This window comes from Nematocida major, assembly GCF_021653875.1.
Source record: "Nematocida major strain JUm2507 chromosome Unknown 2337, whole genome shotgun sequence".
NCBI lineage: Eukaryota > Fungi > Microsporidia > Nematocida > Nematocida major.
The window spans coordinates 34893-59052 of NW_025952947.1; the positions used below are offsets into that span (position 1 = coordinate 34893).

Genomic DNA, 24160 nt, shown 5'->3' on the forward strand with positions numbered 1-24160 from the left:
CGTAATTGGCATTGCATAGATCGGCCTAAATAAGGGGCTGCATAGATTCACATTAGGGGATATACCCAATAATGTCTATATAAGCAGACCTAGCCCAACAAATAAAGAATACAGTTTCACTTAGCACATCCACTATTACAACCTGTTAGTGTCTTAACATACTACCATGATACCATGATAATATGATACCATTAACTAACTTAACCATCTTAGCATGACACTATGACACTATGATACCATTAACTAACTTAACCATCTTAACTATCTTAACATACTACCATCTTAACATACTACCATACTATCATGATACCTTTGGCTAACTTAACCATCTTAACATGATAGCATCTTAATACCATGACACTATGATACCTTTGACTAACGTAACCATCTTAACATGATAATATGACACCATTGACTAACTTAACCATCTTAACTATCTTAACATACTACCATCTTAATACCATGACACCATGACACCATGACACCATGACACCATGACACTATGGCATCATCTCGTTGCAATAGTGAAGATTCTAAGTGAAATAGTGTCTTTATTCATAAAATTCGCCTGGCCTGCGCGCATATACTCTAGCATAACTTTGTGCGGGTGCCACTCCTGCCAAAACAATGGCTAATCACGGATAACCCGAATTCCAACCACATTCTATACCACCCTTGAACAAGCAATGCGTTTTAGCCCAAATGATGGCTGCAGTGGGTGTATAAATAGATCTTTATTATAAGAATGCAAGTATGTGTATTTCTACGAAGTGAGTGGTGCCGCTGTGCTTAAGAATAACCCGATCACTCGAGCCTCATGTTGAGTATTTTTGCAGATGCTATCCTGATAAGGTCCGACTTGTAAGAGTCGTTCTTTATGAGCATTTTCAAGTCCACGGGGGGCAGATACTCCTCTCCTAAATACAAGGCTGCAAGACCAGCCACGTGCGGAGCTGCCATTGACGTTCCAGACATGCTCTTCATTGTCCCGTTCAAGTACGAGCTGACTATATCCACGCCCGGAGCATACACATCTACACACGCCCCCGTATTGCTGAATGGGGCTATTTCGTCTTTTCTGTCAATTGCTCCAACGGTTATGACCTGAGATATCGAGGCAGGCGAGTAACTGCACGCATTTTCTGCATTGTTTCCACCCGCTGCCACGATAGTAAGCCCAGCCAAAACAGCCTTTTCCACGATCACCCTCAAGACCTCGCTGTTTACGCCCCCCAGGCTCATATTCACGACAGCGCGCGGGTGCTTCTCTGTCTTGATGTTTTGGTGGTGCATCTTCATAGCATAGACCAGCCCAAGCACGGCGTACTCAGTGCTTCCCTTCCCCTCTTCACTCAGTATTTTAACGGGAACTATCCTCGCATTCTTTGCAACTCCGACAGTGCGCCCTGCTATAATCCCAGCACAGTGCGTTCCGTGCCCGTTATCGTCCAGAGTCTCCAAATTTCCGCCGACCACGTTTATTCCCCGTTCGACCCTTCCTTGCAACTCGCTGTGGGTTTCCTCCACGCCCGTGTCGAGAACGTATACGCGCACCCCCTTTCCTGCCGTTTTCGGGTACACAAAAGTGTCTTCTGCGAGTATTTCCCGGCCCTGCGACATTCTGCTCAGCCCCCACGGGACAGAGACACGCGCTGAGAGGCTGCTGCTTGTGAAGGGATAGTGCAGCTTCTTAAAGGCAAGCAAATACTCTTTCTCGCTCTCCAGCTCTCTGATGCGCGACTCCACGTTCTCCATTGCTATCCTCTCAGAGTGCCCGAAAATTGGATGTGGAAGAGGCCTGGATCTGCGCAGAATTCTTTTCACAGGATTCTTTCGGAAGTGCCGCCGGCCCTTTATGACATTGTGCATTGGCTTGATCTTTTTCTTCACGGGTGCTGCCTTTTTTGGTGCAAGGACGAGGCTGGAAAATCCCCAGGCCCCGATTTCTTCTGTTTTTTGCATGCTCATTTGGATCGTGTATTCTTTGTTTTCCTCCACTGCGTGGACATCTTCTCTTTTTCTGAGGGCGTGCACGGCTGCATCGTCCAAGTCCGCGGAGTATCCCCGGATTCCGCCCACGCCAAAGCCCTTCACAGTGCCTTGCTTGACTCCTGCGCTTTCCAGCCAGTTGCTGTGGCTCTGTATGCTTTGTGCGGGGAGGTCGTCTTTGAGAAGGACCACGTACCGCTTGGACTCGGCTGTGCACAGCCCCAGGAGAAAGAAATATGGTATTCGCATGAGCACGCTTTCTCGCGGGCTTAAATACTCTGTTTCTTACAATGTAGCACCTGCCCAAGGGAAAGCGTGTTTGAGAGAAAGAGCCTGCAATCTGACGCATTCCTATGCTACGCCAAGGCCAAAAAGGGCTTGGGATATGGGCCTGCCCGATAGAGTGTGCCACTTTGCCGTACTCTCGCCTGAATATCTTGAATATCCCGAATGCCCGTGCACTTTCCGGCCGAACGGGCGCAAGACATAATAGCTTACTCTCGGAGCTCGCGAGTGGAGGCGTCTTCCAGCGGAAAATAGCACGCCCTGCCTTCAGAGAGTGCAGTACGCTGTTTTGCGCATGCGGTACATCACGCTCTGTATGTCCTCAACTATCCATATCCTCAGAGCAAAGATCACTACTTTCTCTCTACTTATCCTCTCATTGTGCCGGTAGGTCAGAGAAATGCTCATTCTGGAGAGGTGGATGCACTTCGACACCAGGAGATGCATTGCATCCCGAATTGTTTCTTTTATTTTGCAGTGCATCTCCTGCGCTAGTTTATACGCTCTTTCTGCCTCCTCTGGGCTCATACTCGAGTGCTCTACGCCTATTTCCCGGACCAGGTAGAATTTCCCGTCGTCCATCTGCTTGCTAAGAAGTGCAAGTATGTCCCTGTGCAGGCACTCTTCAGATACGCACATTCCGTCCATGGCATAGCTTGTTTTATCCTGAATTATTCTAAAAATAAGCTCAGCAAGCCCTTTTATCGCCCAGAAATTCTCCGCGTATCGTGTCATTCCTGCCTTTGTGGGCACGTAGTACATGCCCCAAAAAAGATACGTCCAAATAAGAACTTTCTGTGCGAACAATTTGATGGAATTTTTACGTCAAAACCCAGAAGCCCATAATACGCACAGTGCATGCTCTGGCATTATCCAGATACTATTCAATAGCAGCATAGTAAGCCCAAACAAAATGTATATTTACGCTGGGGCAGCAGAAGAAAGTTTTTTCTCGGGCATAATAGGATACTCCAAGAAGGCCTTGCAAAAATTGAATTTGTCTTTATTTCGTGCTGCCTGGCAGTGGTTTCTCCCAATTGCCAGCGCGTTTAAGCGAATAGAGTTTGGCCCGGCTATAAATACTGCCGAGTGCGGCTTTGCCTCCTAAAGACCGATTGCACGCCTTTTGCTACTTTCATCGAGAAACGCGAAAGCGCACGCTTTAGGCTGCTGGTGCAAGGAACTTCCTGCGCGTCACTCGGGGAACTTGCACCCTCGCTTCTTTTCGGGCTCCTCTGGGCATCTCCCGACTTCAGATGCATCTCATTTTTCAGGCGGATCTTTTCTATCACAAGCGCCTCTCTGCTTTTGCACAGCATAGCATTCTCTATTTTGGCAGTGTTTAGTATATTCGTCATTAGGCTGAGTATCCGAATTTTGTTGTGGGTTGTGCACACTTCGTGGCTTTCAGAGTAGAGCACGCTTTTCAAGCGCATGGCTATTCCCTGGATGGCCTTAAAGTACGCTTGCTCTACGCTTTTCTGCTCGTGCCATATTTTCTCCAGAATTTTGTCCAGAGGCTTGTAGTGCATGTCTATCTCGGAAATGGCGACTTGCTCCCTGTAAATCTCGAATTTCAGAATCTTTGTGCTGGCGTGCACCCTCTGAGTTTCCTCTAGAAGGCCTGTGTACTTCTCCAGCGGCTCCTTTAACTTTAGCTTGCACGAGGACGTGGCGTGGGCTAAAATTTCGTCACAGTTCGGGGAATTGAACAAAACGCACAAAGCCTCCTCCAAACGGCTTCGCATGGCGCCCTGGAGGTGCTCTTCTGTGCATATTTCCGCTAGTATGCCAAAGTAATCCTGCGCCTTTTTCTTGCATGTGGGCCTGTTTATGGGGTCTGCACTTCTCATTTTTTTCCTCGGGCGCTGGCCACTCTCACTCTCTAAAGCCCTCTCTTCAGAGGGCAGAGGCTTCCTCTCGGAAAGACGGAGTCTCTTTTTGGGAATAGGCTTTGTCCTCGCTGCTGCCTGTGGAATCTTCCTCTCCGGCTCGTCCTGGGCCTCTTCAAAGACTTCCTCCTGCGCGAGTGGGCATGCAGGCTGCTCCTGCGTTATTGCGGGAGGCGTGGGAGCCTCTTTCTGGCACTCTCCATTCTCAAGATGCGCTGATTTGGCGTCTCCGGCCTCGAGGGAAAGATTTTCGAGCGTTACTATGTCTACCGAGTCCACCGCAGGCAGCACTGCCTTTCCTGCATCGAGCACTTCCCGCACGGAGGTTTCGGCTGCCTCCTCCAGCACAGTGCACTCAGACGTTTTCTGCACAGTTTCCGGCAAGTTCGCCTCCCCAGAGACTTCCGCACTTTCCACGCTCTCTGCTTCCCCCCTCTGCTTCCACAGCTTTCTGCGGGGGCTTATCACGAGGTCGTCTTTTATGTTTTTCAGATGCTCTACAACGGCATTTATGTCTTCCATAAGCTTTTCTATCTCGGAAAAGCGCTGCCCCTCTATTATGCTGTTCTGCGGGGGAGGCAAAAGATTGCTGCCTTCCCGTGCGGGCGCATGCACTCTGTACTCCCGCCCCCAAACCGGGGCTTCGCTTGCTACTTTATCTGTCATGTGCAAATTTGTGTTTTTGGGCTTTATATTTTCAGATGATCAGACGAATTTGATCCCAAAGCAAAATATTTTCGTGTTTTGGCATCTCCGAAAAACAAACAACATTCGTGATTTTTGGCTGCTCTGGGGCGAAAAAGAAAAGAGAATTTTTCCGAATTTCATGCCGCATTTTTCTTTATTCACTTCCCTTCTGCGAAAAATGTCTCCCATTCCGCGGAGTATTGGCTCTATCCAGGCATTCTCTCCTAAGGCCGGCACCTTCCGTTAAATCTAGGGTACAAGCACGCACTGCGCACTTTCGGCACAAGCTCTGGCATGAACCCCATAAGTATCCTCTCGAATCCCAGGCCGTATCCTCCGTGGGGGCAGGGTCCGTAGAGTGCCTGGTCGGTGTAGAACTTGTACGGCTCCGGGGAGATCTTCTCCCGCCTGAACCCCTCCAGGAGCTCGTCGTGCTTGAAGATCCTCATAGAGCCTCCAACGATTTCGCCCACTCCGGGGTACAGCAAGTCGCAGCTGTTTGTAAGGCCTTCGCCTGCCCTCTCCATGTAGAAGCTCTTCATCTCCACGGGGAACTTCGTGAGAAAAACGGGGGCTCCTTTCCCGACAGCGTCGCAGACGTATCTCTCCGGGGCGTCTGGGATGTCGTCCGCGTGCGTGTAGTCTGTTCCGTCCTCCTTCTTGATGCCTGCCTGTACGAGCACGTTTATGGCGTCGCTGTGCTGCAGCCGTACAAAGGGCTTCGCTGGAACGGGGAGAGGCTCCTTCTTTACTCCGAAGTGTGCGAGGATGGGGATGCATTTTCTGTTAAACTCCTCCGTTGCAAAGATAACAAGGTCTTCTATTTCCGACAGCAGCTTTTCAAAGTCGATCCATGCAAGCTCTGCCTCCACGTGCGTGTACTCGCTCAGGTGCCTTCTGGTGTTGCTTTTCTCCGCCCTGTAGGAGGACGCGATGCAGTACGCCTTTCCAAAGACCGGAACAACTGTCTCCAAGTAGAGCTGCGAAGACTGCGTGAGATACGCCTCCTCGCCAAAGTAGTCCAGCTGGAAAAGCGTGCTTCCTCCCTCGACCTGTGTCTGCACGAGCGTGGGCGGGGTTACTTCCGTGTACTCGTTCCTGTAGTAGAACTCCCGGAATATCCGCATCATCTCAGCACGCACCTTCAGAACGGCAGCCCTCTCCGGGTCCCTGATCAGGATGTGCTGGTGGTCCAGAAGAATGGACTCGCTTGTCTGCGTCTTGTCCAGCTCCAAAGAAGGCGCGGTTTTTCCCCCGAATATGCGGCAGGCCGTAACATGCACTTCGCACGTGAACGCGTCCTTTGTGAAGTTTTTTCGCACTTCTCCCTCCACCTCAACAGAAGTGTGCCTTGTCAGGTGAAGCTTCTCCTCTTTGGTGGAGTATATGCACTTCACCAGATAGCCAGAAGAATACACGGTAAAGAACACCTTTTTTCCAACCTCGTGGAAGGACCGCACCCACCCCGAGAATGCAACCTTTTTCCCAATTAGACTCTCTGTTATTTCCTTTATTTCGTGCTTTTGAACCTGCTCAAGCCCGTGGCCCTGATGAGCACTTTCTATTCCAGCATGTTCTGTCATCAAAGCAAAAAATTCTTCTTTATTTATATTTTTATTTCTATTTGGGTCTTTAATATGTCTATTGTCATTAAAATTCCAAAGACAATGAGAAAAGAGAGCATAACTGTCGTGAAGTACAGGGACGGGCGGCTGTTTCTAAAAACAGGGGCAGCCTCGTACCAGGTAACAGAGCTTCCTTTAGACACGCCAAAATACATAATAAATTCAGAGGGGGCTAAAATTGTAAAAGTAACCAACAAAGGGCTTATAAGAAGGTCAATAAAATGAGCAGGTCTGCCAACCGACTCTTTCTCTTTTGGAGTTCGCTTGAAATATTTCTGAACAATTTTAAATTTATTTTTTCATTTCGCCCCAGTACATGGAAGGAAAAGTTAACCCAATGCAGAAAATCAAATTAGAGAAACTCTGCCTGAACATCTGTACAGGAAAGAACGACGAGTCTCTGAACAAGGCTGCCAAAGTTTTGGAGCAGCTATCAGGGCAGTCACCTGTATTTAGCAAGGCCAAAATCACTCTTAGAGCGTTCGGAATCCGAAGAAACGAAAAGATCGCAACGAATGTGGTCATTCGCGGAGAGAAGGCTATGGAGGTGCTCATCGCCGGCCTGCGTGTGAGGGAGTACGAGCTTCCATACACGTGCTTCTCCAACACAGGAACCTTCGGATTCGGAATCCAGGAGCACATCGACCTCGGAATCAAGTACGACACCAACATAGGTATCTTTGGAATGGACTTCAGCGTCGTCCTGGCAAAGCCTGGAAGAAGAGTCAGCCAGAGGAAGAAGTGCAGGGCAAAGGTCGGAAAAAAACAGAGAGTTACGAAGGAGGAGGCAATTGACTGGTTTAGAAGCCAATTCGACGGAACTGTATTAGTAGAAAGGTCTGCTGATAACCAATAAATCATTTCTTTACTTGCTCTTTGTGTAGAAATACACGGGGTCCCTGTCATGCGCTGACAGTTTCACGCGTGCCCCTGGAAGGGCAGCCTGCAGGTGCGAGTGCAGCACCTGGAGAAAGCCCCGCTCGCTGCGAGAGTGTTCTAGAAGGAGCACCGAGACCCCGCACTTTTTGAAGTACAGGAGGTCGTGGTGCGAGGCCTCCCCCGTGATCGCCAGCTGAATTTTGCTGCTTTCCGGGAGGGGAGAAGCCTCTTCCCCCGGGACTGCCGCCTGCGCTGGACGCGTCTCCGGAACAAGCCTTTTTATGGGCCGGCTGCTTGCGCCTGCGCCTATTGCAACTACCTCCGGAATGGAGGCAAGCGAGTGCCCAGTCCCCAGAGAGTACCGGATCGTGTCGAGGGAGAGTTTTGCTGCAAGCTCTTCTAGGATGCTTTCTATCGTGCTCTCGTTCCGGTATATTTGCACGTACCCGGAGGATGCCGCGTGCGTGAGCCCTGTGATGTGCTGGCCCATCCAGTAGTTTATCCCGTTCTTTCCCCCGTCTAGTGCCGTGTGCGGGGAGTACACGGATATTCGGCTGTTTATGCACCCGTGCAGAATCACGTTTTCTCGGGTTATTTTCTTTATTGCAGAGAATATGGGCGGATGGTACGCGAGGATTGTGGTTATGCCCTCGGACACGGCCTCGCTCAGGACTTCTTCGGTCAGGTCGATGCACAGGAGGAGAGACTCTTCAGTGTTGTCAAACTCCAGGAGAATGCCTGTGTTGTCCCACGAGGAGTCTGCCCTTTCTTTCGGGTACTCTTGCTCTACGGCTGCAGCCACTCTCTGTATAAACGGGGTCTGCATCTTTGAAAGAAAATTGAAAATAGATTTATGCACGTGCCTGGCCTCGGTGAGAAAGCCTGGAAATTTATAGGCAAAATAAACACGCATTTGTACTTGGGCATTTGAGTTTTTGGGTGCTCCAGCACTTAAGAGGGCGCGTGTTTGGGGCTTGCGCATTTCCGGGGCTCCGGTATTTGGCCGTGCTCTTTTTCTTTTTTATGTCGCTGGGCGTGCGCTTGTCGAAGAAAGATGCGCTTTTGGGCGTGGCTGAGGGCGTGGATAGCGTGCTAGCGGAGGGCAGCGTGGGAGAGTACAGGAAAGGCGCTGTTCTGGGGTACTATGCCCCGGGGGAGTGCTCGTACGTGGGCGGAGACATGCCAAATAGCTCCGTCCGAAAGGGAATTGTAAACATGCAGGAAACAGACAAAGCCGCACATGCAGTTTTATTCCAGACGAAAGACCCGATGGCGTGGTGAAAGGCCTTTGCTGCACTCCCTGGGCCAACGATATTTTATGCAATTTTTTTTAGTTCGGGCATGGCTAGAACCGTAGACGACAAAATGCGCCAGAAAAAGGAGAAAACCAAAAAAGAGCCAAAGGCGTCCGAGGAGAAAGAGCCAAAGAGCGAAAAGACGCACCCGAAGGCAAAGCCACTGTGCCCTGCAAATGTGACCAAGAAGGTCTACGAGCTTGTCGGTTTGGCAAAGAAGAACCGCACGCTGAAAATCGGGGTAAACGAAACCATCAAGAAGCTGAACAAGGGAGACGCTGACTTGGTGCTTCTCGGGGGAAATGCCCTCCCCTTTGCGATTGTGGAGCCACTTGTCGTTCTGTGCGAAAACAAGAACCGGACGTTCTTCTTCCTCCCGAGCATATCCGCGCTTGGGAAGGCCTGCGGCCTGTCCAGGCCAGTTGCCGCGTGCACAATCGTATACTCTGAGGACTCGAGCATTAGAAAGCTGATCGGCGAAATAAGAGAGCAAATGGTAAATATTTAAAGCTGGGAGAATGCCTGCAGCGGCTGTGCTTCTTCATGGACAGGCGGAGGAATGCGCCGGAATGGCCGAGAAAGAGCGCGCTGGCGGCGCCTTATTAAGAGCGGGCGAACGTGAACCAGGCCGGGCTTAAATCAAAATAAAAGGCACTTTGCACTTCGCACTCTTCGGAAAGAAAAGGCGTGTTTTTGCGTGCCTGCTCGCGTGACAGATGAAAAGGCTTTATTTCAATTGCTGTGCGGCGTAATGAATGCGTGAGGGGCAGGTGCTGCATGCTTACGCTATTCTCTATTTGCACGCACAGCAGCGGGCACAGAAGTGTGTTTGGGCGCAGCCTGTTATTGGACAGTCCAAGGCAGAACCCCCGCAGGGGCGAGGGCGTTGCGTTGAGAGAGGCAGCAACTTGTATAAAGCCGCATGCTGTGACTGGACGCGGATACTCGCAAAGAAGGCGCACGCCCTGCATTAAATTACATTTGCATTTGCTCGGCTGCCCTTAGAATCTCGTTTCTGTCTCTCTCTGTAATGGACCTTGTGCCGGGACTTATATTTAGCTTCAGCGTGGCAGAGTGAGGAGTTCGCGCAGCTGCTACCCCGTGCATGAACGCATTTGCATTTTCCATCTGCGAAGAACGAAGAACGTCTATATCCGACAGAGCAGTGGCCGTACTTATCGGAATGCCACTTTCTATCGCTACTGCGGAAGACGCAGGAACAGCTACTGCAGCCACGCCAGAAGAAAGAGCTGTTGCTGTGCTCGTGCCGGCTAATACAGACGAAGGAATGGGCTCAGCTGGGGTTCCGTCTGCGCACGTGCATATGGGAGGCCTTTTCTCGCCTTTGATGGGAATGCGCGTGGTCTTGCAGCACTGCACGGTCAGGAATTCCTTGCGGGGCTTCTCGTAGCACACTTTTGTGGGCGTGTGGGTTACGATGGCCCTGTCCTCGCAGTCGTCGTCAATGGGATAGCCTTCTGTGGGCCTGGAAAAGACCGCAGTCTGCGGAGTTGCTACCACAACAGGTTTTGCTACCACAACAGGTTTTGCTACCTGCACCAAGGCCGGGCGCGCGCGCACTGCAGGCAAAGTCCCGCCCGCTGGAATGGACTCTTTCCCAAGCACTTTGCAGCTTATCGAAGAATGGTCTAGCCCGCACTCTGGCGCAAGTCGCTTCCTGTGCCCGTGCAGGGAAGTGCCTGTCCCGTATTCAATGATATTCCCAGAAGATGACTTTACAAACTCCCCGGAGCCTATTGCACTCTTCTTTCCTGAGAGTTCGTCTGCTCCCAGCTGCACAATAGACTGTGTAATTTCATCGTAGCAGTACAGATTGTCGCTTGAGCACAGGGACAGATTGATTCCCTCCCGGACAGCTGCAGCCGTTGAAAGAAATGCAATTGTCAAAATTATTTTCATTGTTTTTGCTGCGGCTATTTGCTATATAGATGTTTCAATATGAAACCATCCAGGCAAAAGTATGCATGAAACAAAAAAATCATTTAGAAGGGCAAATATACCATAGGCAGTGCACGGCCTAAAACGAAAAGGAATCACCGTAGATTTCCGCAGGAAAGTGTGCGCAAATATCGGCAGTTGAACTCCGCTGTTTTTGTGCGGGCAGTGTCTCGTGCAGGCTCGAGTATAAAATGCAAGATTTTTTTTATGTCATGAAGGAAAGGGAAGCCCAAGAACTCATTTTAGCGTATATTGATCCGCTTAAGAAAAAAACAGCTGAGTTACTGGCGCAGAAGCTAGACGGGAGTGTGGAAGAAGTTGATGCTTTTTTGCACCTGCTGAAGTCCAACGACTTGAAAATAAGGGAAATGGCAGCGCTCTTTTTAAAACACTCTCTTTCAATTTCAGCTCGCGCTGCGTCTTCGAACAACTACCCGAGCATTCTGGCCACTTTGTATGCGGAAATATCGCCTTCTCCCTCGAGGGTGGACAACCTTATGTACGAGTCGGTGGGCATACTGTGCGGGCTTGTGGGGATTGACGACGTGTTCCACATAGTCTCCATTGACAGCGTTTCAGAAGGGCCTGCGCCCACAGCGCAGACGGACAAGGCGCTCAAAACTCTGTGCCGGTACACCGACAAGTACAGGGCAAAGGAAAAGTCAAACGAGCTCTACGCAGAGATAAACTACCTGATCACGCGGACAAAGGACACGCTGTACGCGCTTGTGCAGCATATTATATCCAGCCCAGGAACAGAAATCTCTGCAGGCCTGCAGCTCAGCATATACACGATCATCTCCACGATACTCGCGCACGACCTTCCCGACTACTTCGAGGAAAACATCATGCACTACACGGCAGGCCTGTACGCGCCCGTTGGGGAGGTACCGCAAAACACCGTTAGAAGCATCATTCTTCTGCGCATCAAGCTCTCTGCAGTTCTTGTGTCTCGGTACTCGGACGCGTACGAGAAGTTTTCCGTCTTTATAAACAGCTTGACTGCGCTCTACAGCGAGACAGAGAAACTTGACGAGGGCGTGCAGGTGGAGTTTATGCACTATCTGTGCACGCTTCTCGGCAACCACTGTATACTAAGCCAGGCAGTGCCCCTGCACGCGCAGGACGGCCTGAGCAACAACATCGTGCAGATGCTCCTGCACAAAATAGAGGTAGACGACTCCGAGGGAGACCTTGAGTACATGCAGGCGCTGCTCCAGGGAGACCCCACGCTAATAAGGGACATTGCAGCCTCCATTATGAAGGAGCTTATAGAAAGAAACCCTTCCCTGTTCTCGGCACTTTCAGCGCACAGGGCACACAATAACGTGCTCTTCCTCGTGCTGCACCTTATTAGGAACAAGCACCGGATACAGGGCGATCTGTGCATGGAGTGGGTCAGATATGCGATAGGCGCCGTGCACTCGGGGGAAGACTCTATTAAGATAAGTCTTTCCTGCGCGCTCCTGATCACCTGCCTCGACATGAACGTCCACTCGAGCGAAATTCTTGCCGCTGCCCCCGCTATTCTGCGCGCCCTCATTGCGCAGTGCACGCCCGAAGCGCCGAAGTACATCCTGTTTCTGAGCTCGGAGCTTATGCACGCGCTGTGTGCGTACAGCAGAATTTCTGTAGAGGAGCGCGCCTCTGAGGGAACGCTGAAGTATCTTATGAGCGTCTTCCAGGAGAGCCCAAACGAGTACATAGGAAAGGGAATATTCCACCTCCTGCGGATGGCGCACGCCCGAAGTGCGGCCTTCTCCTCCACGGCAAGCGAAATGCTCACAAAGCACGTGGAGACGCTGGGAAACACAAAAATGGCGAAGACCCTGTGGGATATTATGTCGCTGGATGCCCTGTACGGGGGCGTGGAGGCAGCAGAAAAGCTGATTGTGGACTGCATAGGCAGCAATACGTACGAGTACTACACATACGCAGTGCAGCTTCTCAGCCTGATCAACCTCTCCGCGCGCAGGGAGTACTGCATAAACCTCTCCGCGAGCATACTGAACAACCCCAGCCTGTGGAGCGACCAGCACATTCTCCCCAGCCTCGCGTATTTGGGCGTTTCCCTCGTTCGGTGCGGGGCTTTCGACGTGAACTCCCTGCTGAAGCACATTTTGGGAAGTGACGCTGCCTTGCGCATTGCAAGCAGGTACTTCGACGCGGAAAGCGTTCTGACCGTGTATAACAGCGCGGGCGCAGTCCCGCAGTTTCTCCTGCGGTACATCCAGATTCTCATGAACTCCGAGTACACGAGCGAGCTGCACGGAATGGTGAGCGCTTTCGTGAGCAAGCCCACAGTCCCGGATGAGGACACGCAGGAGGGCATCCGCGTGCTCGAGGAGTACCTGGAAAGGCACGCCCACCAGGCAGCGGAGGTGCGCCACGTCCTAGAAAAGCTAAAGAGAAGAAGATACAGAAAAAAAGACGACCCGTGGAGCATCTCTCTGCTGGACGAAGTGTTTGCACTGAAGTAGAGGGCCCTTCGCGTGCTTTTGCAGGTGCTCGCACTGAACTGGCATGTGTTTTGCTTTGTTTGTTTATTCGTGGAAGTGCCCATTCCTGCCCGGGTGCGCTGCTGGCCTGCGCACTTCTTCTATTTTATAAAACCTTCTGCCTTTATTACGCCTGGATTCGCCTGCGGGTCTTTCTTTCTTTTGCGCCTAGTTTAGCAGCTCCAGCAGAGCCCGCTGTAGGTCGGACTCCTGAATGTCCACCACGCGGTTCTGCTTCACCTCGCGGGCATAGATGTTCAGAATGGGGTGGTCCTTCAGGGCGTCCAGCTCGTGCAGGTACATGTCTTCGCTCTCCTGCGCAGCCTTCTCCGGGGCGGCGTTCTCCTTTCCCGGAAGAAGAAGGGAAATGACAGGAATTTTTGGGCGCACCTCCTCCTTTCTGTTTGCGTCTTTGTGCTTGTTCAGCATAACGGAGAGAACGTTCAGTATTTTTCCGGCGGTGAACACGTCCGTCCGGATGGCAATTCTTGCGAGGCGCTTTGAAAACCTCCGAATCGTCTGCATGGAGATGCTGCTGCTGTACAGAAGGTCGTTCACGAGAATCAGCAGCAAGTCGCACTCCTCCAAGAAGAGCTCTTCCGTGAGAAGCGCGTGCAAAAGCCCGTATATGTCCTGCACGCTCGCACTGTGCTCCGTGTACAGGAGCATAAGCCCCTTGAAGGCGTGCACGGCCACTCTCCCGCCAGCTTCAACCATGGAAAGAATCGAGTCCAGAGCCACGCACGGAAACTCCACGAGGGGGAGAGAGTGCACCAAAATATCGAGCAACTCCAAAGCATGCTCTTCCTGCATGTTTTCGTGCACAAATTGGATATCCCGCAAAAGATCGTCTTCGAGGCCTTCCTGCATCTCTTCGCCCTCCAGCACAGAGTTCCAGAATTCTATTTTGCTCTTTGTGTCTTGCATAAAAATAAAAAAACGCATCGCTTTAAGCCCGTCTGTGTACAGTTTTTGGAGAGAAAAAAGCGAAAACGCAAATTATTTATGGAAAAGCCTGCGCGCGCGAATAGAATAAGGCTGGGAAAGCATAAATCGCAATATTTTTTTATTTTTATGGAGGACTTGAAGAACCCAATTACTTTCCAATGCGTCTCCTGCAATACCATCTTGACAGATTCTTTCTTTTTGCTGGAAAGGATCGAAGACAGCCTGCTTTTTACAGATGCTCCAAACGCCGTTGTGGGGAGCGAAGTCACGAGTGTCTCAGAGGCGGATAAGTCTGCCGTTCCGACGGTGTGCTCGTACTCTGTTGTAAAGTGCGTGTGCGACAAGGAGATAGGGCGGAAGTACTTGACTGTAAATAGCACGCTCACAAACTGCCTGAACAACTTTCTGATAGAGATACAGGCCATACGCGGGTACCAGCTGGGCATAAAAACTGCGCAGACAGACCACACTGTAATGACAAACTCTGAAATAAACACAGAAATAACAAAGCTGCAGCGGTTCTGTACGTTCCTGTACAGCAAGATAAAGGAAATAAAGTAAGTTTAACCCTGCAGAGTCCTATGCATTTACTTAATGGAGCGGCAGTGCAGCACTCGCCGCGTGCCAAGCGCAGATGACTAAAGTGTGGTCTTTATTCAGAAGGCGGGGGCTCTAATATGCACTTGCTGAATACATCCACTTTTTCACTATTTCTACAGTCATTTTGTCGTGCGCCACAAGCTCTTTGCTTACGCCTTCGCCCTGTATTTTCACGATTCGGTTGATGATTTTTATGTCCCGTATGTTTATGAGGCTTTTCACCTTCCCGGAGTGCACAGACGTGCTCACAATCACGTTGTTCAGGAGCTGTATGTAGTGGACTTTCCACCCGAGCATCCACCCTTTGTACTCAACGAGGAAGACCCCGTCTTTTTCCTCGTTCTCCAAGGCCTCTTCGACCCGGTGTATGTCCACAGAGTCGGATATTGTGTTTGTCAGAATGAACTGCTGTATGTACTTGTAGTAGTCTGGGTTGTTGAGGAGCGTGCTCAAAATAAGCTGTATCATCGAGTACCTCTCCTTATAGTTTTCCACAGAGATGCACTTGAATCTTTTCATGCTCAGCTTATTGAGAATGGTTGTTCTGTCTTTTATTAGGTTGATTAAGTCTACTATTTCAGCGATGGACTTTATCAGCATCCAGGAGTGCACGAGAGAGGCTATCCGAATAATGTACAGCGATGCCTCTTTTCCATTTTTGTACAGAAATCTACTGGCAAGTATTTCCACCTCAAAAGGAGGCTCTGCCTTTGGGCCCGGGGCGTATATGTTGTTTGTGGATATGGGCTCTGCACTTTCCTCGCTGCTGAACGTATCAAACTCTATCTTTATGTCTTTCTTGTGCCAATATATCTGATTCTTTCTCTGTTTCTTTATATCTGCCATGTATAGGTATATGAAGTTCAAATATTTTAAATATTTTAAATTTTATGAAACAAACTTTGAAACCGTCTTCTGTGCGTTTAGGCAGAATAGCTTTCACAAACAACAAAATAGAAGATAGAATAGTGCTGCGAAAGGTCCTTCTGCACCTAGCAAATCTAGACACAGCGCTAGATATAATGTCGAAAACACTTCTGGAGGAGGAGTACAGCGAGTACGTGTCGTATATGGAAAACGCCATACGGGGAAATATCTCTGGCCTTCCAGCCCCAGAGGATGCGGAGTACCTCATAAAAGACTCGCTGCGCAGTAAAGTGGATGCGTTTATAGAGGGCATTCTGTGCGTTCTCAAGTACATAAAAAGAAACGACCCAAGCGCGGAAGAGGAGCAAGATCTTCTATTCTACACAATTATGGAGGTCTTTGAGGACTCGATCCTGGGTCTGCACTCGCCCTACATGATACAGTTTGTCGTATATGCGCTGGTTGTGCGGGACGAGGCCCGTGCTGCAGGATTTCTCTCTTTCCTGTGCAGCAACGTGCACTCCGCGGACCAGAGGCGAGAGCTCATGGCGGTGTACATCTCCTCCTTCATAGCGCGAGCCCCGGGCCTTTCCAAAGACGCGCTTTCCGTGGCCAGGGAGTACGTGGAGGCAGCAAAGGACAGAGTCTCCCGAATTGACGACCGTTTTAGCCAGGTGCTTCTCTCGGGGCTCGCACACATTGAAGAGACGAGCTGCCACGACCTGGGCCTTGCAGACTTTCTGGCCCAGGCAAAAACAGGCCGTGCCAGCATAAAATACCCGTTCGACCCCACGCCAATAGAAGATTACAACCAGATTATTAAAGAGTACAGCCGCGCGTAGGGCGCAGTCCTGCCAACCGGTTTTTAGAGAAGGCTGCAGGAAGCTAATAGAATAAACAGAACTTTTTGTTGCTGCATCTCCGGAGAATTTGGGCCATTCGCAGTCTGGGCGTGTTTTAGCTGTTTTTATTAATAGTCTATGCGCTGGTTTGCGTCTACCTTTTTTGCTTTTTTGTCTTTTTCTTGGGGATTGAGACTCGCTTGGTCTTTCGCACTGTGTAGTTCGTGGACTTCTGCTTGTCCTTGTTTGTGCCCGTGTGCTCGCGCTCCTTCTTTTCCCGCTTGTCGGCCTTGGCCAGCTGCACCTTCTCCTCCTTTGTCTTCTTCGTGCGTATCTTTGAGATCATCTCTTCCGTTACAAACCCGTTCGAGTCGTCGTCTGTCTCCTCCTCAAATCCGTCGGACTCTGATGCCTCCTCCAGCTCCTCTCCGCTTTCTCCTGCAAAGTCTTCGCAGGAGCTGCCGCTTTCTTCTTCAAGCTCTTCGCTCTCGGAGTCCTTCTCTGCCTCCTTCTGCCTCTGGATGTCTCTTATCATCTTCTTGAGCGCGGATGCAGCAGAAACTGCCCTCTTCTTGTTCAGCTTTCTGTAGTCCATCACCTGCTTTATGCAGGGATATTCCATTGCAGGAGGGTGCCTCTTTATTATTGCCCGTAGCGAGTTCACTCCATACGCAATTATGTCGTCGTCTTTGTGGTCTCCGCAGAAGTTTTCCACGATGAGGTCGCAGATGGCCTGGACCTCCTTGTCCACCGTTTCCTCGTGGATGGACTGCGCAATTGCAGCAAATACGCTTGGGAGCTTCTCCTGGTGCGGGAACAGGAACCTCATCATGTACCCCAGAAATCCCTTGATGTTTACTTTGTAGTACCCTATTATCCTGGAGACTATCTGCGCCATCATCAGCTTTGTGTCTGCAGAGTGCTCGGACATCTTCACTTTTTTGAAGAGCCTTGCTGCATACTGCGGGCCCTTCCCCTCGAGCCGCCGAAGAATAGAGACAATGTTTGGCTCCTTCTGCGCCTCCTTCTCCTTTTTCTCCTCCAGCTTCTTCAAAATAACTTTTTCTTTGCGCTCCTTCTTCCGCTTGTCTCCCTTCGTTTCTCTCTTGATTTTTGTGTCCTGCGTCTTCTTGCTGGGCATCTCTATTTCCTCCTCTGTCACGGCAAGCTTCACCCGGTCGAGAAGATACATGAATATGAAGTTCACAACGACCGGAGGCGCCTTAAACATCATTTCAAAGACCATTTCCGACGAGGCCCTGTCCGTCCAGATGCTTCTGCTGATCAGGTGCATGTATATGTACGCGGCTCTTTTCGCATGCGACTCCACGCCGGAGTGGATCGAGTCAACGAGTATTTTCTGCACCAGCTCTTTGTGGTCCTTGTCTCGTATAATTTCCGCAATTAGAAACTGTATAAACACAGTTTTCGTCCTTTTGTCCATCTCCTCAATCAGGGCAATGGCCTGCTTGTAGAAGATCTCGGGCCCTATTTGCTTCGTTTTCTTGAGGGCAATCACCCCCGTTATAACCGCCTGGGAGAGACTTTTTTCTAGCAGGCTGTAGTAGTCCAGGGCGTAGTTGAAAATATCCCCGGCAATGTCCTCGTCGTAGTGCTTTGCAATGTGCGGGAGAAATGTAAGAAGCGAGGAAAGCTCTGAGTTTTTGGCCTCTGGGTCTAGCTTTGATATTTTTATCATTCCCCGAAGTTTTTCCACTTCGTTTTTGTACAGGGTCGTGTAACTTGCAGGATCCCGTTTTATTTGCAATTGCAGACGCACGTCCATGTGCATAAAATTTTTACAGAATTTATTATTGCCTTGCAAGCAGCTTCTTTTGCGGTTGGGCATCTTCACGGCGTGATGCTTCATATAAAATGGTGCTGTGAGCCTACTATGTGCATGCCCTTCTAGTGGGCCGACCCCTTTTCCTGTGGAGGTGAAAATTCGGGCTGGCGCCTGCTCTTCGCTTTGGATGTGTGCATGCAGCACTGTGGCAGCACCCGGTCCCTGCAATCCCACAGCGTGAAACTGTCTGCCTGCAGGAGAAATCAGGAAAACCTGTTTTTTCCCAAAACCGAAAATGGGCGTATACATGCTCCTAAGCCTGCAGAAAGCCAAAGCACGCGGGAAGGCGCATCTTATGGCAAGGCTGCTGCCTCCTGTTGTTTTTGCGCCGTAATTTAAGAGGCTACTCTCTGCGGCATAAAAATGCGAAGCTCAGGATGCGCTGTGGGGGCGTGCCCTTTCGAGAAAAGCAAGCATGCGGCCCAGCGCCCTGCATAAGGCCATGCGGCCCTCTCCGAAGGATAGTTTCTACGAGTCGCAGGCGCAGCTTTTGCGGGTGTTCTTCTAAGGCTGGCAGGACAAATGCCCAGAATTTTTTATAGAGCATGAGAAAAAACACAGATATGAAAAGTGCTGAAAAGGAGGAAAGAGCTTCTGCGTACAAGAGGCTGAGCCTTGCTTTTGAGCAGTCGAACTTTTTCGAAATTGGCTCAACCAGGCTTCGAGCGGACCTGCAGGAAAACTATCCGCTGGTGGTTCTCTTCTCCGTTAACCGTGACGCCTTTCACATGCTTCTCTTCTCTATGATCTGGGATAGCGTGCACTTGGAGGAAGACGACCTTCTGCCCCCGGAGAAGCAAGAGCACATCAAAAGCCTCTGCAAGGCTGCGCTGTACAAGGAAATACAGTGCATTGGGGGACTTTTTCTGGCGCTCTACGACCCTGCCGCTTTTGATGAGCTGGCTTTTGCGTATGAGCAGCTGGAGAGTGCGCAAAATAGGCTGGTTCACTGCAAGATGAACTTGGCAGAAAAGTATCAGCCAGACATATACTACAGGCAGTACAGCACCGAGTACAACGCCAGCGACGCAAAATGGGCCTTCATGGACGCACAGAAAAGGGCTTCTGCAGCGGCCCCTAAAGAAGACGGCATGCTGCGCCAGAAAAAGAAGGCTCGCCCAGAGCCGTCTCGTGCCGAGATGGAGGCGGAGATGGAAGAGCTCCTGCTGAAAGAAATGCCCCTCCTGCTGGAGAGAATACACAGTGAGTGCGTGGAAATAGAAAAACAATACCAGAAAATTTTGGGAATAGAGCAGAGGTGCCGAATGGCCTACACACTCGAGGCGAAAAAAGGCAGGAATTTGTCCAAATTCCCCACGGACAATCTCAAAGCCCTTTTGGAGCGGATAGAGTCTGCAGTCGGGCACACCATGCGCCAGGTCCATGGGAAAGAGTGGGGGAAGGTGCACAGCAGCAACATAAAAGCCTTTAACAGCATGACCGGCCTGGTATGGTTCCGGGCGTGCAGAAGCTGTCTTTCTGTTCTGGGGCTGCCTGCCACTCCTGAGCCGAAGTTTTCCCTGCTGCCAAGAAAGCCTGCAGGGAACAGCTTTCCCGGGGATAGCACCCAAGTCATAGGGCACTACATGGACGAGTCTTCCTGCACGGCGTACCGTGCACTGGACAGCCTGTTCATGGACATCCAGAAAAAGCTGAAGGAGATGCCGGGGGAGCTGCTTTTTCCGAAAAGCGTGGAGAAACGGGCCTCTTTTCTGCTGAACAGCCAGCCAGTCTACAAAACTCTGGCGCTTGTTAAAGGCGCATTTTTCCCCGAAAATGCAGACTTCTTGCAAAGAGAAGTGGAAAACATAAGCGCTTTTGCGTACTACACTTCATACTTAAACATGTCCCAGTCCTCGATAAACAACCTTCTTCTATACCCCTTGGTGTCCCCTGTGCGCGCAGGAAAAGACAAAATGTTTATTGACATTCTTTACTACATTTTCCTGCGGCTCTCTCAGGCCGGGTTTAGAAACCCCGAAACGTTCAGACGCGCCAAAAAGTGCATTTCCACGGCGAAGAACAGCTTTGTAAACAAGGCGGCGCTGCAAAAGTGCACAAACTGTGCGTACTCTCTGCAGGCTCTTTCGGCACGGCTTGGGCAGGCTACAGACGTTTCTGATGCGCTGGAGGCTGGCGCTTTCTACGAAAAAAACAGGGACACGTGCACGGTTGTCTTATTGGGGACGCAGGAAAGCTGCTGCAGTAACTCCACGGGCAGAGATAGCCCCTCAAAAGACTTGGATCATGCGCCGAGCTCTGGTTTGTTCAAAGTTGGTTTAATAGTGCTTGGGGTAGTAGTCATTGGGGCCCTTGGGGCTGTGGCATATGCATTGGCTGCTTAGGCTGGCAGCAGCTTTTATCCCGGCCGTCTATGGGCGCAAAGAAAGGCTCGGTCTTTCTGCTGCTTTGCTTTCTTGCCGTGGGCCGCGGAACAAACAGGTTTAAGCGACCTTATTGTGGCATCAAGCACGAATAAACAAGAATCAAGATATGCACATGTTTTCAGGATATTCAAGTGCGCAAGCACGGCCTTTCGCACGGCATTTATGCTGTGTCTAGGTGTGGGCGCAGTGCTGTTCTCTTTTCGGTTGTTTCGGGCTATACATCCGGCAAGCTGGAAACTGCGAGTTTTTTCTTTTCCCAGAGAAAGTGTATCTTGAACGAAAAAATGTACAGTTTTTTAGTCTTTGGATTTTATTTATGTTTGGACACTTGCTATGTCAAAGTGAGTAGTAGGACATAAATAGCTCGGCGGACTGAGTTGCTGGTTTTTGATGGTTGAAGAGCTTGCAGGCGTAATGCCTGGGCTAGAAATCAAGCTGCAACCGGCACACGCCAAGAATTGAGCCAGAAAGATGCCTGAAGGAGAGCTGATCTACCGGTGAGCAGCCCAATATGCACGGGGCCACGGTTATTGCTAGTTGTTCAAGAGAGTGAAGATCATAATGCGCTGGCATTTCTTATTTGCATAGGAGAGACTTATTCGGTTGGACATCTGCTTTTTTTCTCTGAGGCCCAGAGCTTCCCCTTAACAAACACGAGGCGAAATAGCCCCATATTGAGAGAGCACAAAACCTGCTCGGGCAAAGCAGACAGGCAGTCTGGGCGGAGTGAGCAACTAACGTTTGCATTTAGACGTATAGAAAAGCCGGCCCAACGCCACTTTAATTTAAGCGCTTAGCTGGCCGGGGAAGAAAAAGCAGAAATGCAGTATCTGTGGCCAACGGGGCAGCAAGACAAGCCCCCGGAAGAAAAAGGGGCACTCATTTCTGGCTCTTTTTGTGCGTGCAGAAGAAAAGGCCCAAAAGAAGCTGAATATCTGCTCGCATGGAATGCAGGAGTTGGGCGTGCACGGGAAAGCAGAGCAGCAAAGTGCAAGATAATAGCGAGATATTAAAGTCACTGCCGGTGAATGAGCTTGCGCATACTCTGGCTCATAAATAGCAGCTATCGCAAGGCATATCCCCATAAAAGTCCCTGGCGCTGGCGGGCGTGTGTTTTCCCTGTTCCTACGCTTTACTTTGGCGCACGTATAACCCAAATGCCAAAAGAGTTGGATAGTTCTGTATAGTGGGCAGCATCAAAGTGATCTGGCAGATAGAACAAATATTTAAAAGTGTATTGTGGAGAGTGCATGAGGATAAGTCCAGAGAAGTGCAAAAAGAGACAAGTAAAGTGGAGGGCTGTTTCCAGCATAGTTTTACTTGCCTTGGCCTATTGTGGCTATTCACTGTGCTCTTCTACCAGTAGAAAGGAGAATAGCATAGAGGGAGCCCCAGACAAGCCCCGCACTCTGCCGAAAAGCGCGTATCGAGAGCCAGGCAGAAGAAAAAGCGGGTATATACCAGGCAGAAACTCCCCCATCTGCAGGCAAGTGCCAGAGTGCCCCTCAAAAGCCCCCAAGCCAGCTCCAAGAGCTCTCCAGAGAGTAGAAAAAGCCCAGAGGCCTCGCAGAAGCGCAAATCCCTCGGCAGCTTCTTGCAGTTTGGCAAACAGCAGATCAAAGAGTGCGAGCATACACTCTGGCATGCTCTATAGTAGCATAGAGTTCTTGAAAAATTCGGTCAAGTCCTGCATCGCGGCTAGAAGCGCCTCGAAAAGGCCCGGAGTAAAGTATGCAGTCGCATCAATGCATAGCGATCTCTCTAAACACGAAATCCCCATTGGCGCGCGCATTTCCGAGGCCTTTGCCTCTTCAGAGCCCGGGGACTTCTTCTCGTTTTTGTCCAATCTGGGGCCGGGCATTACCAAGAGGAAAAAGGCCTTGGAGGAAATTGCCAGAAACCCAGAGAAATACGAATACCTGAACAAGAACGGGGGCGACATACTCGGCATGACTTCCCAGGCGCTGCAGGCTCTCCAGGAAAACATGCAGCTAGACAGATCCGAGCTGTTCGCAGCTCGCTTTTTCCCCCCAAGCGAGAAGCCTCTGCTTTCCAGTGCAAGCCAAAAGCTCGAGGAAAAAAGAGTCAAAGGCATGGAGGCTCTGAAAAGCTTAAAACTGACCCAGGGCGCGCAGGACCTCTGCTCTGTCCTGCTGTTTTTTTTCAGCGTCCCGGGAGTATTCAGCGACCTGGTAAAGCTCAAGGACGCGGCGTTTTTCAAGTCCGTAGAGAGCGAGTGCGAAAAGTTTGAAAATCTAGAGAGACTAAGCGAGTGCGTATTTCTATATAGAAAAAAGGAAACCGGGCCCTGTTGTCTTATGGCGCATTTAAGGCATCTAGCCGATGCGGCTGAGGCTATTGTGAGGCTGCACAGAGGGAGGGACGAGGCAAGGCTGAGGAGGGAGTTCAGGGAAAGGCTGGAGCCTCTCATAAAATGTGTGGAGGAAAATGTGCCTACTGTGGAAAAAGCAGTGGCTAAGAACAGTTCTGATCCCCTTTGCAAGGTGTACATGCCGATGTTTCAGATCTTTTTGGCGTTCTACAAGATATGCCCAAGCGTGGTGGGAAGCGTGCAGGTTGAAGGAAAGTCCGTTTTTCTCCCGGACAAGGTGTGTACAAGCCGGTTTAAAGTCAACAGAGGCAGCAATGTAATGTACTGCGAAGACGTCGTGGTGGAGCCAAGCCTTGAGTACCGGGGGTTTGCAGGGTCCTCCAGAAAAGGCCAGTTCTCTATGCAGCATGTATACTACGTGGACAACGGGGAATACCTGCGCAAGCCTGTTATAATACCCAAGGGCCCAGCGAAAATATTCTGCGTAGAAGTCATAAGGTACATCGCAAAGATGTACAGCAAGCCAGCAGCGAAAATATACGCGTTCTCTCTGAACCTCAGCACGCACGCTCTCACGTACAAGGACCCAGTCTTCACTTTGTATGAGGGCCCCCACAAAAACAGCAAAGAGATTCTGGTCTTCTACTACATACCGGAGTTCTTCCCAAAGGACATGATCAAAATGACGGAGTTTAGGCCTGCGAGGGAGACGGACTCAAAAGGCCCGAAAAGGGTTATTAATCCTCCGCTGTTTTTGAACAATTTAACCTTCAAATCTCTCTCTAAAGACTGCTACACAGTCTGCCAGAAGAAAGCTTCCAGGCGACAGCCCAGAGTTATCAGCAGCATCCACAGCATGCAGAGAGAAGTACCGCACGTGCTGGTGCCAAAAGACCCGGGGATGCCCGTATATCACCCCCAGAACGTCATTGACCTGGATTCGCACGACCTCTTAGGCCTGGACATGAGCTATGCACTTTCTTCGATCAAGTCTTCCCCCAAGTCAAGCCAAAGTGGCTTCTATTTCATCTCGTACAAAACCCGAAAGGTTGAATGCAGAAAAAGCTCCTGGAATGCCGTCTCTACGGGCAAATGCATGCACAAAAGACCAAATCCCACTGCAGGAAAAGAGGCATCCACGCACAAGGCACACCCGAATAACGATCCAAAGGGGAAAAAGCACTAGCGCCTCTGCCCACACGCTGAATCCTCCATAAATGTGCTTGGCA

The 24160-nt window shown here is 50.4% G+C and overlaps 18 protein-coding genes across 18 annotated transcripts; 9 read left to right on the top strand and 9 right to left on the bottom strand.

The window, feature by feature from the left end:
- Positions 1-804: 804 nt before the first annotated feature.
- Positions 805-2238, bottom strand: NEMAJ01_1561 (cerevisin; the record flags this gene model as incomplete). The annotated part of the gene is made up of 1 exon (XM_047915399.1): positions 805-2238. One exon carries the CDS (start codon positions 2236-2238, stop codon positions 805-807), a length of 1434 nt encoding a protein of 477 aa, XP_047771356.1.
- A 303-nt stretch (positions 2239-2541) lies between these two features.
- NEMAJ01_1562 (uncharacterized protein) lies at positions 2542-3036 on the bottom strand (the record flags this gene model as incomplete). Its single annotated transcript, XM_047915400.1, has 1 exon — positions 2542-3036. The coding sequence occupies one exon, from the start codon at positions 3034-3036 to the stop codon at positions 2542-2544; it is 495 nt and encodes a 164-aa protein (XP_047771357.1).
- A 311-nt stretch (positions 3037-3347) lies between these two features.
- NEMAJ01_1563 (uncharacterized protein) lies at positions 3348-4832 on the bottom strand (the record flags this gene model as incomplete). The annotated part of the gene is made up of 1 exon (XM_047915401.1): positions 3348-4832. One exon carries the CDS (start codon positions 4830-4832, stop codon positions 3348-3350), a length of 1485 nt encoding a protein of 494 aa, XP_047771358.1.
- A 245-nt stretch (positions 4833-5077) lies between these two features.
- On the bottom strand, positions 5078-6436 carry NEMAJ01_1564 (asparaginyl-tRNA synthetase; the record flags this gene model as incomplete). Its single annotated transcript, XM_047915402.1, has 1 exon — positions 5078-6436. The coding sequence occupies one exon, from the start codon at positions 6434-6436 to the stop codon at positions 5078-5080; it is 1359 nt and encodes a 452-aa protein (XP_047771359.1).
- Positions 6437-6490: 54 nt separating this feature from the next.
- On the top strand, positions 6491-6703 carry NEMAJ01_1536 (uncharacterized protein; the record flags this gene model as incomplete). Its single annotated transcript, XM_047915374.1, has 1 exon — positions 6491-6703. The coding sequence occupies one exon, from the start codon at positions 6491-6493 to the stop codon at positions 6701-6703; it is 213 nt and encodes a 70-aa protein (XP_047771331.1).
- A 91-nt stretch (positions 6704-6794) lies between these two features.
- On the top strand, positions 6795-7334 carry NEMAJ01_1565 (large subunit ribosomal protein L11e; the record flags this gene model as incomplete). Its single annotated transcript, XM_047915403.1, has 1 exon — positions 6795-7334. One exon carries the CDS (start codon positions 6795-6797, stop codon positions 7332-7334), a length of 540 nt encoding a protein of 179 aa, XP_047771360.1.
- Positions 7335-7343: 9 nt separating this feature from the next.
- NEMAJ01_1566 (uncharacterized protein) lies at positions 7344-8183 on the bottom strand (the record flags this gene model as incomplete). The annotated part of the gene is made up of 1 exon (XM_047915404.1): positions 7344-8183. One exon carries the CDS (start codon positions 8181-8183, stop codon positions 7344-7346), a length of 840 nt encoding a protein of 279 aa, XP_047771361.1.
- A 197-nt stretch (positions 8184-8380) lies between these two features.
- Positions 8381-8638, top strand: NEMAJ01_1537 (uncharacterized protein; the record flags this gene model as incomplete). The annotated part of the gene is made up of 1 exon (XM_047915375.1): positions 8381-8638. One exon carries the CDS (start codon positions 8381-8383, stop codon positions 8636-8638), a length of 258 nt encoding a protein of 85 aa, XP_047771332.1.
- A 60-nt stretch (positions 8639-8698) lies between these two features.
- NEMAJ01_1567 (U4/U6 small nuclear ribonucleoprotein SNU13) lies at positions 8699-9160 on the top strand (the record flags this gene model as incomplete). Its single annotated transcript, XM_047915405.1, has 1 exon — positions 8699-9160. The coding sequence occupies one exon, from the start codon at positions 8699-8701 to the stop codon at positions 9158-9160; it is 462 nt and encodes a 153-aa protein (XP_047771362.1).
- A 467-nt stretch (positions 9161-9627) lies between these two features.
- Positions 9628-10572, bottom strand: NEMAJ01_1568 (uncharacterized protein; the record flags this gene model as incomplete). Its single annotated transcript, XM_047915406.1, has 1 exon — positions 9628-10572. The coding sequence occupies one exon, from the start codon at positions 10570-10572 to the stop codon at positions 9628-9630; it is 945 nt and encodes a 314-aa protein (XP_047771363.1).
- Positions 10573-10823: 251 nt separating this feature from the next.
- On the top strand, positions 10824-13091 carry NEMAJ01_1569 (uncharacterized protein; the record flags this gene model as incomplete). Its single annotated transcript, XM_047915407.1, has 1 exon — positions 10824-13091. The coding sequence occupies one exon, from the start codon at positions 10824-10826 to the stop codon at positions 13089-13091; it is 2268 nt and encodes a 755-aa protein (XP_047771364.1).
- Positions 13092-13277: 186 nt separating this feature from the next.
- NEMAJ01_1570 (uncharacterized protein) lies at positions 13278-14036 on the bottom strand (the record flags this gene model as incomplete). The annotated part of the gene is made up of 1 exon (XM_047915408.1): positions 13278-14036. The coding sequence occupies one exon, from the start codon at positions 14034-14036 to the stop codon at positions 13278-13280; it is 759 nt and encodes a 252-aa protein (XP_047771365.1).
- A 147-nt stretch (positions 14037-14183) lies between these two features.
- Positions 14184-14618, top strand: NEMAJ01_1571 (uncharacterized protein; the record flags this gene model as incomplete). Its single annotated transcript, XM_047915409.1, has 1 exon — positions 14184-14618. One exon carries the CDS (start codon positions 14184-14186, stop codon positions 14616-14618), a length of 435 nt encoding a protein of 144 aa, XP_047771366.1.
- A 111-nt stretch (positions 14619-14729) lies between these two features.
- Positions 14730-15503, bottom strand: NEMAJ01_1572 (uncharacterized protein; the record flags this gene model as incomplete). Its single annotated transcript, XM_047915410.1, has 1 exon — positions 14730-15503. One exon carries the CDS (start codon positions 15501-15503, stop codon positions 14730-14732), a length of 774 nt encoding a protein of 257 aa, XP_047771367.1.
- Positions 15504-15547: 44 nt separating this feature from the next.
- NEMAJ01_1573 (uncharacterized protein) lies at positions 15548-16366 on the top strand (the record flags this gene model as incomplete). The annotated part of the gene is made up of 1 exon (XM_047915411.1): positions 15548-16366. One exon carries the CDS (start codon positions 15548-15550, stop codon positions 16364-16366), a length of 819 nt encoding a protein of 272 aa, XP_047771368.1.
- A 154-nt stretch (positions 16367-16520) lies between these two features.
- Positions 16521-18152, bottom strand: NEMAJ01_1574 (protein SDA1; the record flags this gene model as incomplete). Its single annotated transcript, XM_047915412.1, has 1 exon — positions 16521-18152. One exon carries the CDS (start codon positions 18150-18152, stop codon positions 16521-16523), a length of 1632 nt encoding a protein of 543 aa, XP_047771369.1.
- Positions 18153-18757: 605 nt separating this feature from the next.
- NEMAJ01_1575 (uncharacterized protein) lies at positions 18758-20557 on the top strand (the record flags this gene model as incomplete). The annotated part of the gene is made up of 1 exon (XM_047915413.1): positions 18758-20557. One exon carries the CDS (start codon positions 18758-18760, stop codon positions 20555-20557), a length of 1800 nt encoding a protein of 599 aa, XP_047771370.1.
- Positions 20558-21849: 1292 nt separating this feature from the next.
- NEMAJ01_1576 (uncharacterized protein) lies at positions 21850-24117 on the top strand (the record flags this gene model as incomplete). Its single annotated transcript, XM_047915414.1, has 1 exon — positions 21850-24117. The coding sequence occupies one exon, from the start codon at positions 21850-21852 to the stop codon at positions 24115-24117; it is 2268 nt and encodes a 755-aa protein (XP_047771371.1).
- Between the last annotated feature and the right edge of the window lie 43 nt (positions 24118-24160).